This window comes from Gymnoscopelus braueri, assembly GCF_963280865.1.
Source record: "Gymnoscopelus braueri genome assembly, chromosome: 18".
NCBI classification, from domain to species: Eukaryota; Metazoa; Chordata; class Actinopteri; order Myctophiformes; family Myctophidae; genus Gymnoscopelus; species Gymnoscopelus braueri.
The window spans coordinates 3,105,954-3,120,999 of NC_137618.1; the positions used below are offsets into that span (position 1 = coordinate 3,105,954).

General features: G+C 40.3%; 2 protein-coding genes across 5 annotated transcripts in view; one reads left to right on the forward strand and one right to left on the reverse strand.

Annotated features, from left to right (window-relative positions):
* LOC308073743 (limbic system-associated membrane protein-like) overlaps positions 1–15,046 on the reverse strand; it is a 398,830-nt gene that overhangs the window by 121,657 nt on the left and 262,127 nt on the right. The gene's annotated exons all lie outside the window — the stretch shown is intronic.
* On the forward strand, positions 1,462–11,790 carry LOC308073738 (uncharacterized protein). Of its 4 annotated transcripts, XM_080412839.1 has the most exons (7): positions 1,462–1,663; positions 1,756–1,821; positions 1,898–1,969; positions 2,100–2,171; positions 6,086–6,163; positions 8,880–8,957; positions 9,994–11,790. In XM_080412839.1, exons 1-7 carry the CDS (start codon positions 1,615–1,617, stop codon positions 11,238–11,240), a joined length of 1,662 nt encoding a protein of 553 aa, XP_080268965.1. In that variant the 5' UTR covers positions 1,462–1,614; the 3' UTR covers positions 11,241–11,790. The 4 variants fall into 4 exon arrangements, with proteins under 4 accessions (XP_080268965.1, XP_080268966.1, XP_080268967.1 ...); XM_080412840.1 differs by lacking the exon at positions 6,086–6,163; XM_080412841.1 differs by lacking the exons at positions 1,898–1,969; positions 2,100–2,171.

Genomic DNA, 15,046 nt, shown 5'->3' on the forward strand with positions numbered 1-15,046 from the left:
CTTAAGGAAAGTAATAAACTGCTGGCAGAAAAAGAACAGGAAAGTGATAAACTACTGACAGAAAAAGACAAACAACTTCAGGAAAGTAATAAACTACTGACAGAAAAAGACCAGAAGCTTAAGGAAAGTAATAAACTACTGTCTGAAAAAGACCAGAAGCTTAAGGAAAGTAATAAACTACTGACAGAAAAAGAACAGAAAAGTAATAAACTACTGACAGAAAAAGACCAGAAATGTACGGAAAGTAATAAACTACTGGCAGAAAAAGACCAGAAACTTAAGGAAAGTAATACACTACTGGCAGAAAAACACCAGAAACTTAAGGAAAGTAATAAACTACTGACAGAAAAAGACCAGAAACTTATGGAAAGTAATAAACTACTGACAGAAAAAGAACAGGAAAGTAATAAACTACTGACAGAAAAAGACAAACAACTTCAGGAAAGTAATAAACTACTGACAGAAAAAGACCAGAAACTTAAGGAAAGTAATAAACTACTGGCAGAAAAAGACCAGAAACTTAAGGAAAGTAATAAACTGCTGGCAGAAAAAGAACAGGAAAGTGATAAACTACTGACAGAAAAAGACCAGAAGCTTAAGGAAAGTAATAAACTACTGTCTGAAAAAGACCAGAAGCTTAAGGAAAGTAATAAACTACTGACAGAAAAAGAACAGAAAAGTAATAAACTACTGACAGAAAAAGACAAACAACTTCAGGAAAGTAATAAACTACTGACAGAAAAAGACCAGAAACTTAAGGAAAGCGATAAACTACTGACAGAAAAAGACAAACAACTTCAGGAAAGTGATAAACTACTGACAAAAAATGACCAAAAACTGCAGGAAAGTAATCAACTACTGACAGAAAAAGACCAAAAACTGCTGGAAAGTAATAAACTACTGACAGAAAAAGACCAGAAACTTAAGGAAAGTAATAAACTACTGACAGAAAAAGAACAGGAAAGTAATAAACTACTGACAGATAAAGACAAACAACTGCAGGAAAGTAATAAACTACTGACAGAAAAAGACCAGAAATGTAAGGAAAGTAATAAACTACTGGCAGAAAAAGATCAGAAACTTAAGGAAAGTAATAAACTACTGGCTGAAAAATACCAGAAGCTTAAGGAAAGTAATAAACTACTGACAGAAAAAGAACAGGAAAGTAATAAACTACTGACAGAAAAAGACAAACAACTTCAGGAAAGTAATAAACTACTGACAGAAAAAGACCAGAAACTTAAGGAAAGTAATAAACTACTGGCAGAAAAAGACCAGAAACTTAAGGAAAGTAATAAACTACTGGCAGAAAAAGAACAGGAAAGTGATAAACTACTGACAGAAAAAGACAAACAACTTCAGGAAAGTGATAAACTACTGACAGAAAAAGACAAACAACTTCAGGAGAGTGATAAACTACTGACAGAAAAATACCAAAAACTGCAGGAAAGTGATAAACTACTGACAGAAAAAGACCAAAAACTGCAGGAAAGTGATAAACTACTGACAGAAAAAGACCAAAAACTGGAGGAAAGTAATACACTACTGACAGAAAAAGACCAAAAACTTCAGGAAAGTGATAAACTACTGAAGGAGAAAGATGAAGAGCTGAGGATGAGGAAGAAGGAATGTGGTGATGTCATCAAGGAGAACATACAGCTTGGTGAGAATTGCATTAATAAAATATTGTCTCTACACATGATTGATCTGTCAATGGTTCATTAAAACATAATTATCTTCATCCTGCCATTGCAGCTCAGCAGATCTGTGTTCTGAAGACTGAATTAGAGAAACAGAGGTCTTCATCAGACCAAAACACAGGTCAGTAAACTGAAACATATTCTTTATCTGTGTTGTAGACATTAGTAAGTTAATTAATAGTTGTCTTGTATTTCAGAGAGTGGATATATCTCTACAGCAGTCCACAAACTACCAATCAGAAGATGGAGCATCGACTTTCTTCCAAGAAGTTAGTCATCAACATTTTTTTATAACACTCCAAACATACTGTAAAGTTAATCCAATGTCATCTAATAATCCAGTAACTCTTCTTTCTCTGTGTTGTTGTCAACACATCCACTGTTTATGTTGTTCTATAGAGGATAAGCAGACCCCAGACTCCATTCTTCCACTGAGGAGGAGAGACAGTATGAAATGGATTCCTCCACTAAGTGAGTCCATGTTACTCTCTCAAACATTGTGCCATCATGATGTGACTTGTATGAATTCTGATGATTTTTTGGTCATTACTTTAACATATGGTAAAACGTAAACTCAAAATACACATTACCTATTAAGCGTGCCAACGTGTCGTCACCAGCAGATGGGGCAAATCAGCCTGCGGGGGCGAGGCATTGGGCGTGGCATTGGGCAATGTTAAGTCAACCTGGTTTTTACCCCTCAAAGATGTCCGCAGCTACCAAAAGACACTTGTTGACGCCCCCTTCAGGATTTTTGGCACGCTCTATACTTCTAATCAGTGGTGGAAATGGCCTGGATTCGCTTTGGGAACCCTACTGGTCACACTTGCATGCGCATTTTTTTCGCGTTTTTTCGCGGTTATTACCCTTTTATTTCGCGTTTTTTTGCGGTTATTCCCCTTTTATTTCCGTTTTTTAAATGTACTCCATGAAGTGTATATGTGTGGCAAAAAGGAAACGTTGCAGGGGGGGGCTTATTGAATTGTTTTAATATATATATGTATATATATATATATATATATATATATATATATATATATATATATATATATATATATATATATATATATATATATATATTTTTTTTTTTTTTATCAATTATCATCAACATTGGCCATCATCTTCAGTTTCAAAGTTTTGCGGTTCATTTCGCGGATTTGGGTACTTTATATTGTTTTTTTTTAACTTTATTTCGGGGTTAGGGTTAGGGTTAGGTGAGGGTTATGTTATTTAATTCTTATTTTTTCGATTGGGTGCCCCTGATTACTCAATAAAAATACCTTAACATTATACTCGAGTACAGTACTTGAGTACATGTACTTAGTTACTTTCCACCACTCACTCTCACTGTCAGTGTTAGATTAAAATTACTTACTCACCTTCTGCAAAGATTGTCTTGGTTTCAGAGAGCAGAGCATGGTGGTAAATATGAACTTTTGCCCCAAACTTTAAGTCTTTATATTCCATATGTCCACGTCCGTGTGTTGTTTACCTTTACTCAAGCCAACATGGATAGTCCATGAGCCAGAGCCCCAAAATTTAGCAATGATTATCGAAAGAGTGGGCAAAACCAAACCTATATTAAATTGTTCATAGGGTCAATACGAGTAAATAAATATATGATAACCTTTCCACAGGAGTAGCTTTTTCATGGTTATCACACATTTTGTTATTTTCCCCATACATACATGACAGGTGAAAAAATGACAACATTTTAAAAAGAGTTATCATAATGAAACTTCCCGAGTTGATTACTTACATGAAGACAATGATTTATCGTATTACAAGTTTTCTGAAATTGTATATTTAAATATGCAAATTAGGCATTAGGAAAATATGCCCATATTTGCATAACTTTCCAGAATCATCATTGGAACATTGGACAAAGCCAGAGTCAACATTCTTATTTCATTTTGTTAAGATGTTGGAGTCAAAGGTTTTTAACGAGGGAATATTCAATATCTGGCTCAATTTTGGGGCTCTGGCTCATGGACTAAATGCCTAATTTGCATATTTAAATATACAATTTCAGAAAACTTGTAATACGATAAATCATTGTCTTCATGTACGTAATCAACTGGGGAAGTTTCATTATGATAACTCTTTTTTACATTTTGGCATTTTTTCACCCGTCATGTACGTATGGGGAAAATAACAAAATGTGTTAGTCAAGCAAGCGGCCACAGAAGTCTGTTTCCTTTCAAAGCGATGTGCATTTCAAAATAAGAGGTTTTTTTAAATCTATACTTGAAATGTGTTATAATTCAACACACGTTTTATTTTGAAATACTACTGGAAATAGAAGTAGCCAGGTAGCCTAGTTGAAACTACTTCACACGCTCCCCCCCCCCCCCCCCCCCCCCCCCACACACACACATTTAAATCATTCATATTTCATAATAATCATAATACACAAAAAATATCATATGGCTTCATGTCTCACAGACACTTTTTATTTTTATTTCACGGCAAACGATTCTGCAACAAGTAACAAACAACAAATAACAAGCAAAAAATTATAATTGGACACTGAGGGAGACTGAAGAGCGTTCCCACACGTGTTCACACCGTTCCCCGCAACGGTTGCTATGGGAACGCCGTTCCCAAGCGTGCAACGCCATTTCCACCACTGCTTCTAATAATAATAATAATAATGAATTGCATTTTTATAGCGCTTTTCCAAGTGCTCAAAGCACTTTACAATGGTTCATTCATTCATACAGGTGGGGGACATTCTATTCTTTTCTGATCTATTGTCAAGAAATAGGAAATCCACTCGGTGTAAAGTAGAATGCTGAGGTGTATGATCACATTGCTACAATGAAGCTCCATATCGTTGCTGTCGGGCACAAACCTTGTTTCTCCATATTCCATAACTTTATTTGTTAATGAATTTAACTTCGTCATACAAGAGTGAAAATAGCAGATCTACAAGCTCACAAGCACGTTTCTGACAGCGATGAAAGGTTTGAATGTTCACACAGTGTCAAGTGGCTACATATATCTCTGGTCCATAGTGTTAGGGCGGCTTCAGACTGGGTTCATTTGAATCAAACCGTTCCAGAGTACGCTTGGCTGGCCAGCATTCACACTGGCCAAGACTCGAGACCATTTCATTTAACAGTAATGGTAAATATGTGCCTCATGGGGGCGCTGTGGACAATGGGGCTTTGGGAGAGAGAATGTCATTCACAGAAGAAACGTCACTCTAGAGTGAATAATAAAGTTTGACTTTGTTATAATAACAACAGATCAACAATACACAACCAAAGCAGTGTGTGCACTGGTCTTTGAAACCTCAAAATGTAACGTCGTCTGTTAATATGATATTGGCGTCACGGACGCATCCTTGGTATTTTAGCAGTGACGTCACAGACTAATCCTTGGTGTATGTATCCTTATAAATACGTTCGCCACACATGTGTTTTTTGTTTATAATTTTTCAAGGCTCGCGCTACTCAAACACTAGCAGGATTATTATTTCTTGTCAACATTCAAGTATAACTATGAGAAGGTATAACCCAGCTAAAATAATGCGTCTATATAATGTGTATACAAATATATAAATGATATATGATTAGCAGTCCACTTCCTTCTCTTGGTACGGATGGATTCACACTGCCGCGTTCCGTTCCCGACTCCGCAGCAATCGGACCCGAGACTACCTCCCAAGGTGGTTTCGGGTACGGTACGATGATGCGTTACGGGGAACGGTTCGCTACGTTCACACTACCACAACATCTGCCATGTGGTCCGGGGTGCGCACCCGGGACCACAGTGTGAAGCCGCTCTTAGAAGGAGTTTGTTCTCCTTAACGCTATGGTACTTTCGAGCCGTTGCACGCATACCACAGGCTGCGCAGCCTCTCGTCTTTAGTGAAAAATGTAAATACACTTTTGCTACTCACCAAAACAAAGGGGGTTTTATGGAGTTGAAAGCCTACTTTCCTTAGTGGGAACACTCTGAGCCCCCCACCTAACGTCTAAAATACACTTTTTGACCAAAATGTAAAATAATCCACCGGATGGAAAAAAAATGTAGTTAATCAAAAGTAAGTACATTTGTTTTCCCCATCCAGTGGATTATTTTACAATTTGGTGAAGGGCCCTCCATGCTCTTATGGTGGCATGTAGGGCCCTTCAGTCTGCTCCCTCACAGAACATCCTCATAACATCTCTTGATGACATCAACGTGTTGTGTTGTGCTGTGTTGTGTTGTGTTGTGTTGTGTTGTGTTGTGTTGTGTTGTGTTGTGTTGTGTTGTGTTGTGTTGTGTTGTGTTGTGTTGTGTTGTGCTGTGCTGTGTTGTGTTGTGTTGTGTTGTGTTGTGTTGTGTTGTGTTGTGTTGTGTTGTGTTGTGTTGTGTTGTGTTGTGTTGTGTTGCAGTGGGTGGAGAGACAACAGATGAAGACTCCACTCTACCAGTGAGGAAGAGGAGACACAGTAAAGAACGCCCTCCAGATAGTGAGTCTATGCTGCCTCTCACCACTCATTTACTAATGAATTAAGTAACTAATACTTTGGAAATATTTAAATATCTAACACAAAACTGGGCTGTTGGATATGGTACTTGTGTCAATCAAATGTCACTGGGTGATGTGTTGTTATAAAAATGAGTATTATTGATTATAGCCAGTGTTGGAAAGTAACTAAAGTAATATGTAACTTAAAGTAATATTATTACTTTTTCCCAGTAACTAGTAACGTAACTAATTACTTTCACGTTTTGAGTAATATTATTACCTTTACTTTTTTTCAAAAAGTAATTTATTACTTTTTTTCTCGAGCCTTGGTGGTACTCTGGGTTTGAGTGTGTTTATTTGATCCTGTGTTGTTTTTGGTCAATTGATATAATGGTAGACTGGTTGGGATCCAGTTGCTATGCAGGCTGCTTGCTGATCCGGTCTAGAGCGGATACGGAAACGTTGCGCACTTGTCTATGTGTGAATTATCAGCTGCGGAAGGGCGGGCCTTAAACCGGATCAAACAGTGTTGCCATGTCTGCTTATTATAAGCGACTTGTTAACCAATGAAGACGCGCCGTAAGCTTGTAGGTTGGCTATTTTCAATATATATATATATATATATTATTTTTTTTCAGCAGTCATACAGAATGATTGATTTTTTTTTACTTGCATTTGCTCCTACATTCTGCCACGATGATATGTGTTGCTATGGGAGCCTTTTTATTTTTGTATTTTATTAGAATACATTTTGTTTAATAAACAACAGAAGTTGTTCAAAGATTGTGTCTCATGATGAGTCATTATCTGTTTGAGCCCAGGTGTTTGAATTTGAATATTTTTTTAGGCAAAAAATACATGAAATACATTTAAAATACTTCCAAAAAAGTCCTTGCGGTCTTGTTTCCATTGAGGTCCTTAGTATTCAATTCATAGTCAAATGGTTTTCATTTAGTCTGTAAGTTATGAATTCATACACAGTAAAAGTCTTAGTGTTAATATAATTGAAATGAGTGTACAAATAGAACCAAATGGACCCGTCATGTGTACAGAACACTTTTCAGAGTTAAATCAACAATGAGGATTTTACAATGTAGGCTGCAGAAAAGAGAAAAAAAAACAACTGCTAATGTTGAAAATGCAAAGTCAGTCTTTTGGGGAGAAAGGATGCAATTACTGGGGGCGAGAAAAAAAAAGTAACTAAGTAATAAGTAACTAGTTACTTTTGGCAGGGAGTAATAAGTAAAGTAACTGCATTACTTTTTAAACAAGTAATATGTAATAAGTAACATATTACTATGTTGTAGTAACTATTCCAACACTGATTATAGCTATGACTGCCACACACATGGGTTACTCACCTTTTTGTTTGTTTGTTTGTGAGAGAACCACACTGGAAATAAGTCCTGGACTTTATTGTGTTTTATCCACAAATGTTGATCTCAAAAAACAACATATATGATTTATAGGCTATTTGCAAGCATAGATCTTTGCCTACCGATACACATGGAGACTTCTGAATGCAAGGTAGTTGCTAGAACAGTGAGAACGGCTTCTAACAACCCTACACCTTCTGCTTTCTGCTTTGGAACTCCCCAATGTGAACTGTAATTAGCAATGGGGGATTGTCCTTCAGTCAGTCAGACCATGATTCCATCTCTCCATCCTAACAGTGCACATGTTTACATTATGCAACACTGGGGACGCACATAACAAGATGTTGATGCTAAACTATAAAAGTGACAAAGCAAATAGCAATTATGTTAGACGATGATCGGGACGTCTCACTACAGTACATGGCATTTTCACTGGAATATGAAAAACCGCAATCTGGGAAAAGAAATCTGAGATAAAAGTATTTTTATAAACCTCCACTAAGTGAGTCCATGTTACTCTCTCAAACATTGTGCCATCATGATGTGACTCATATTAATTCTGAAGTTTTTTTGGTCATGACTTTAACATATGGTCAAACGTAAACTCAAAATACACATTACCTATACTTCTATTCTATTCTTTTCTATTCTAATCTATTGTCAAGAAATAGGAAATCCACTCAGTGTAAAGTAGAATGCTGAGGTGTATGATCACATTGCTACAAAGAAGCTCCATATCGTTGCTGTCGGGCAGAAACTTTTTTTATCTCCATATTCCATAACTTTATTTGTTAATGAATGCCCTACTTTGTCATGCAAGAGTGAAACTAGCAGATCTACAAGCTCACAAGCACGTTTCTGACTGCGATGAAAGGTTTGAATGTTCACACAGTGTCTAGTTATGGTACTTTCGAGTCGTTGCACGCATACCCCTGCAGCGTAGCCTCTCGTCTTTAGTTTTAAAAAAAATACACTTTTGCTACTCACCAAAAAAAGGGGGTTTTATGGAGTTGAAAGCCTAGTCTCCTTAGTGGAACACTCTGAGCCCCTCACCTCATGTGTAGAATACACTTTTTTACCAAAATGTAAAATAATCCACCGGATGGGGAAAAAAATAATTGTTACTCCCCTGCGTCCCCTACATCAGATCTGTAGAGGGCGCAGGGGAGTAACTAAATGTCTTCCCCATCCAGTGGATTATTTTACATTTTGGTCAAGGGCCCTACATGCTCTTATGGTGGCATGTAGGGCCCTTCAGTCTGCTCCCTCACAGAACATCCTCATAACGTCTTGTCTTGCCTTGCCTTGCCTTGCCTTGCCTTGCCTTGCCTTGCCTTGCAGTGGGTGGAGAGACAACAGATGAAGACTCCACTCTACCAGTGAGGCAGAGGACACGGAGTAAAGAACGCGCTCCAGATAGTGAGTCTATGCTGCCTCTCACCACTCATTTAATAATTAATTAAATAACTAATACTTTGGAAATACTTAAATATCTAACAAAAAAAATGGGCTGTTGGATATGGTACTTGTGTCAATCAAATGTCACTGGGTGATGTGTGTGTTTGATTATAGCTATGACTGCCACACACATGGGTTATTCACCTTTTTGTTTGTTGTTTGTTTGTTTGTTTGTTTGTTTGTTTGTGAGAGAACCACACTGGAAATAAGTCCTGGACTTTATTGTGTTTTATACTCAAATCTTTATCTCAAAAACCATACACACATATACGATTTATAGGCTATTGCAAGCATAGATATTTTGCCTACCGATACACATGGGGACTTCTAAATGCAAGTTGCTAGAACAGTGAGAACAGCTTCTAACAAGCCTAAACCTTCTGCCTTCTGCTTTGGAACTCCCCAATCAGAACTCTAATTATCAATGGGAGATTGTCCTCAGTATGTCAGACATTTACAGACCATGATTTCCATCTCTCCATCCTAACAGTGCACATATTTACATTATGCAACACTGTGGGGACGCACATGATGCTGATGCTAAACTATAAAAGTGACAAAGCAAATAGCAAGCATGTTAGAAGATGATCGGGACGTCCCACAACTGGACATCAGTTAAGACCCTCTCACACTATGCAAACACAGACTGACTGAATGACTCTCACTACAGTACATGGCATTTTCACTGGCATATAAAAAACCGCAATCTAGGAAAATAAATCTGAGATAAAAGTATTTTTATGAATCTGATAGCATTGTTGCAGATGGGGTGAAAATGTCCTTTCCGTGTGGATCCTTCTCTGGAAGTCAAGGCATCATTAATAGGTTGGCAAAGAGCGCTCTCTAGTGTAATCACTAAATACTCCATGATGACGTAATATTACGACTTTGGCAGTCAATGTGTTAACTCATGTTGCTGGGGACCCCCTGGAACCCCCTCAAGGACCTCAAGTCTGTGGTTGAGTTTTGTAACTCTTTCCGTTTTGTTGTGTTTCAGTGGCAGCAGACAGCAGTATGGACTCACCCACTGTGTCTGAGCTGAGACTGGTGCTGCTGGGGAGGAGCGCAGCAGGGCGGAGCGCAGCAGGAAACACCATCCTGGGCAGGGAGGAGTTTGCTGCTGAGGCCAGCTCCTCTGAACTGAGCAGGAGGAGAGAGGGGGAGGTCTGTGGGAGACGGCTGGTGCTGGTGGACGCTCCATTCTTCTCTGGACGCTCTCCGGAGGAGACGAGGCAGGATGCGGGGCTCTGTGTCAGTCTGTCTGCCCCGGGTCCCCATGCCTTCCTCCTGGTCCTACCGGCGGAGTCCTCTTCCGGAGGAGGAGGAGAGGCAAGAGGGATGATGGAGAAGATGCAGGAGGTGTTTGGAGAGAGCTGCTGGGGACACAGCGTGGTCGTCGTCATCCATGAGGACGGCGAGAGAGAGCAGAGTGTTCAGGAGTTTCTCCAAGCAGGGTGTCAGGAACTTCAGCAGCTTGTAGAGAAATGTGGGAACAGATGCTACATCCTGGACGTTAAGGACAACAGCCATGATGGTCAGGTCTCACAGCTGCTGGAGAAGATAGAGAGCATGGTGGAAGGAGACACAGAGAGCTTCTACAGCACTGAGACCTACCAGGAGGTAGAGGCCCAGGTCAGAGAGATGGAGAGGAAGATTCAGAGGGACATGGAGGAGAGGAGGCGCATGGAGGAGCAGGAGATGAGGGAGAGGTTTGAGAAGGAGCTCAAGGACTCTCTGACGAAGATAGAGGGATCCATCCAAGAGCACGAGGGAGACATCAGGAAGATCGACCACCGAACGAGTGAACTGGAGAGGCAGGTGAGGGAGGAGAGGGATGAAGAGAAGAAAAGAGAGCTGGAACGAGAGCTGAAGAGGGAAACCGAGAGAAGGGAGGAGATGGAGAGAAAGCTGGAGAAGTCTAGAGCGAAGAGAGAGAACGAGAGGAGAGATAGGGAGGAGAGACACAGACAGGACATAGAGGAGATGAGAGAGATCTACCAGGGAGAGGCCAGAGAGGAAGTAGAGAGAAACCTGATGAAGGTTATCCTGCCTGAGATCCAGCGGAACATCATGATCTCAAAGACAAAGATGCAGACAGAGTTTAACAGACGACTGGAGGAGAAGAACAGAGAGATGACAGGACTGAGAGAAGAGTTAAAGGAGAGAAAGAAAGACATGTCGGTGTTGGAGGAGGTGTACCTGAACTTTGTGGAGAAACACCTACAACTTACTGGACATAAATGAAGAAGAGCTAATAATATGTGAGAGCACAAGCCTGTGAGTTGTTTTATATCTGCTGTCCAGAACAGTCAGATTATGTCCGTCTGGAAGAGTACAATCTTTAAAATGTGAAACTATGTTACTGTTGACCTAAAACATCCAACTATAATGAATGCATGGTGACAGACATCGAGAACCATGACTTCATACAGTAGCAGTAGGTTCAGAAATGAACTGTAGAGTGCTACAGTAGTTCAGTAAACACAATATTGATTGATTGATTGATTGATTGATTGATTGATTGATTGAACATATATTTGTACATAATCTGTAAAATTGAAAAAAACACAAACATGCTCAAGAGCTTATATTTGTGGTGATTTGAGTCACTAGGCCAGTGGGATCACTGTATGTCTCTCTACAAGGACAGTTGGCTCAGCAGGGAAAGATTTTTGACTTGACTTTGTTTGTTTTTGTATTAGATGATGTATGATATTTCTCTCTATTTCTCTCTTTTTTGTTTTACATCAAATATATGCAGTATACAGTATATCAGTTTGACAAACTGCATTATGACATGGTGAACACTACAGGTGTATTATTAGTTTGAATACAAAAGAGGAAAGAAATGCTTGTGTCATTGTTGTTGCATTATTCATTATCGTGATGCAGACCTTTTACTTTCTGTCACTGAAAAACAAGGAGAGGTGTGTGTGTGTGTGTGTGTGTGTGTGTGTGTGTGTGTGTGTGTGTGTGTGTGTGTGTGTGTGTGTGTGTGTGTGTGTGTGTGTGTGTGTGTGTGTGTGTGTGTGTGTGTGTGTGTGTGTGTGTGTGTGTGGGGCCCTCACTATACTTGTGAGGGCCAAAGGTCCCCACAAATAATAGTAGAATATGTCGTTGTGTGGTTAAAATGCTTTTTTTCTTCTAATTTTACAATAAGGCAGAGATTCAGGTTGGGGTTAGAGGAGTTGGGCTTGATTTATGCTAAGTTGCTTGGTGGTGTCACACACTGAAAATAGCAGATCTTTAAGCTCACAACGCGCCACACGTTGTGAGCTTGTAGATCTGCTATGTTTGGTGTGCAACACCGGTGCTCAACAACATCTATAACTCTGGCTTCAGGGTTCAGGTTAGAAATGGCATTTATACAATGACTGTCCAAAATGCTGATGTCGTCAGAAGTATAGTAAATGTGTGTGCAGTGCAGAAATGACCATCTGGATGGAAAATAAGCACATATACCAGATCTCCAAGCTCACAATGCATCACGTTGTGCGCTCATATGTGTTATTTCCACTAGTCATGGTATGGTGAAGTATAATAGGACTCAAGTGGGTAAGATGTCTGTGTCACTCATGTTGGGGGTCATTTTGGGGGTCCTTGACATGAAGAAGTTTGAGAACCACTGATATTATAGCAACATACGTTTAAAAAAAGAAAAACTGTTAGGATTTAGAAGACATTTGTAGAATCCCCCAGAAGCAAAGATTTGAGTTAAAAATGTTTAAAAAATATATACATTCAATGATTTGCACACATTTCCACTATTTGAAAAAAAATAGCAGATCTACAAGCTCGTAGCGTGGCACTCGGTGCCGCGCTATGAGCTTGTAGATCTGCTATTTTTGAATAGCCAAATAAATCTAAAAATGACACAGAGATGCGTTCTCGTTCTCAAAGGGTTAAGCAGGTGAGGCATACCACATTCCCAATCAGTGATTGGTAACTCAATTAACTCAAATACATGCTGACTAAGGCCCATGAGTTATCTTACACGATTACTATTAATTATAAAGGAATTCACAAACACTCAACTATATGTTTTCCCAGACAAATATAAACAAACACCCCTCATGGTGCATGGAGAGCGTTTAGGCGCCCCCTGCTGGGCAGGTTCATCAGTTGTGGAAGTGTTTCTTATGGCTGGGATTTAAACCTTGGGATCTGTGGTGGAAAAAGTACTCATATATTTTACTTAAGTAAAAGTAGCAATACCACAATATAGAAATACTCTGTGAGGGCGCGCTCCCACCAAGAGTTGGCTGGCCGCTGTTAAACGCAGGTTGTGCGCGGTCACAGTTTTTTGCAGCCAGCGGATTCAAAAAAACACTGTGACACACCTGTCACTCACACTCAAGATCGTCCCCGCAGCCCGCACGGCCTGCTGCCTTGAGCACCATGGGGCTTCCTGAATCTTGGGACGGTCCGCCTTCAACTCACCCGATTGGACAGAGGGAGAAAATCAGCGCCTGCCTCCAGCAGTTTTATGCTTAGTCGCGGAGAGCAGATAAACGCAAGGTCTGCGCGACAAGCGGAAAAATCGGCTCTTGCCTGAATCAACGCATTTGCATTGACAATGCATTGGCAGATTCTGCAAACAGCGGCCAGCCAACTCTTGGTGGGAGCGCGCCCTTAGGGCGCGCTCCCACCAAGAGTTGGCTGGCCGCTGTTAAACGCAGGTTGTGCGCGGCCACAGTTTTTTGCAGCCAGCGGATTCTAAAAAACGGGAGTGTCGCGCCTGTCACTCACTTTCAGGACCCTCCCCGCAGCCCGCACTGCCCACTGCCTGCTGCCTTGAGCACCATGTTGCTTCCTGAGTCTTGAGACGGTCCGCCTTCGACTCACCCGATTGGACAGAGGGAGAAAATCAGCGCCTGCCTCCAGCATATTTATGCTTAGTCGCGGAGAGCAGATAAACGCAAGGTCTGCGCGAGAGGCGGAAAAATCTGCTCTTGCGTGAATCAACGCATTTGCATTGACAATGCATTGGCAGATTCTGCAATCAGCGGCCAGCCAACTCTTGGTGGGGGCGCGCCCTTACAAGTAAAAGGCCTGTTTTCAAAATGTTACCTGAGTAAAAGTACAACAGTGTTGGCATCAAAATATACTTAAAGTACCTAAAGTAAAAGTACTAAAATGTTTGAAAATAGCAGATCTACAAGCTCACTTGTGAGCTTTTAGATCGGCTATACTCAAATAGCCTAGGTATAAAATAGGGCTGAAGTTGTTAATGTATGTTTTATGATATAATGATTTATATATGCAGAGTAACTAGTAACTAAAGTTTTCAAATAATTGTACTGGAGTAAAAGTACAACATTTGCCTCTGAGATGTAGTGGAGTAAAAGTAAAAGTACTGAAAATTGGAAATATTCAAGTAAAGTACCAATACCTCAAAATGTTACTTAGGTACAGTACTTGAGTAAATGTACTTAGTTACTTTACACCACTGATGACTGCCTATTGGCTGGAACAATATAGGTTGAGCCTCATAGAGATGATTCCTCTCCATGTCTTGGTATCTGTCCAGACGTTGGTAACTGCTGGGGTTTTCATTGATGACACAAATCTTAAGTTTTTAGACTTGACTGAGGCACAGAGGGTAAATAATTCTATGGTCACATGCTTTAAATAAGTAAAGATTGCCCAATCGGGTTGATACACCTTGGAGGGGTCATCTACTCAGGTCCTGGACCTGGTGAGACGGAGGAGGAGCCCGGCCAGGAGGCCACCCACAGAGCCTAGTCCCTCCACGTGCCAGAGCCTCTCCCCCAGTCCCGGCAGAGCAGTTCCGGAGAAGCGGATTGAGTGGCCCTGTCTTTCCCTAAGAGGAATGACCGTGGGTACAGTAGCTACTGGGACTAGCTAGTCGGGGCTTGATCAACCCCGGCTGGGTCACCTGGGCGAGGGTGTATGTTGTTGCGAGACCCGAAACACCCTATGACCCCAGTACAACACTGATGATACGTCCCAGGTGCATCCAGGTGATGTTTTCTGTGTGTGTGTGTGTATTATATATATATATATCCCTTAACAGACAACGTCACACT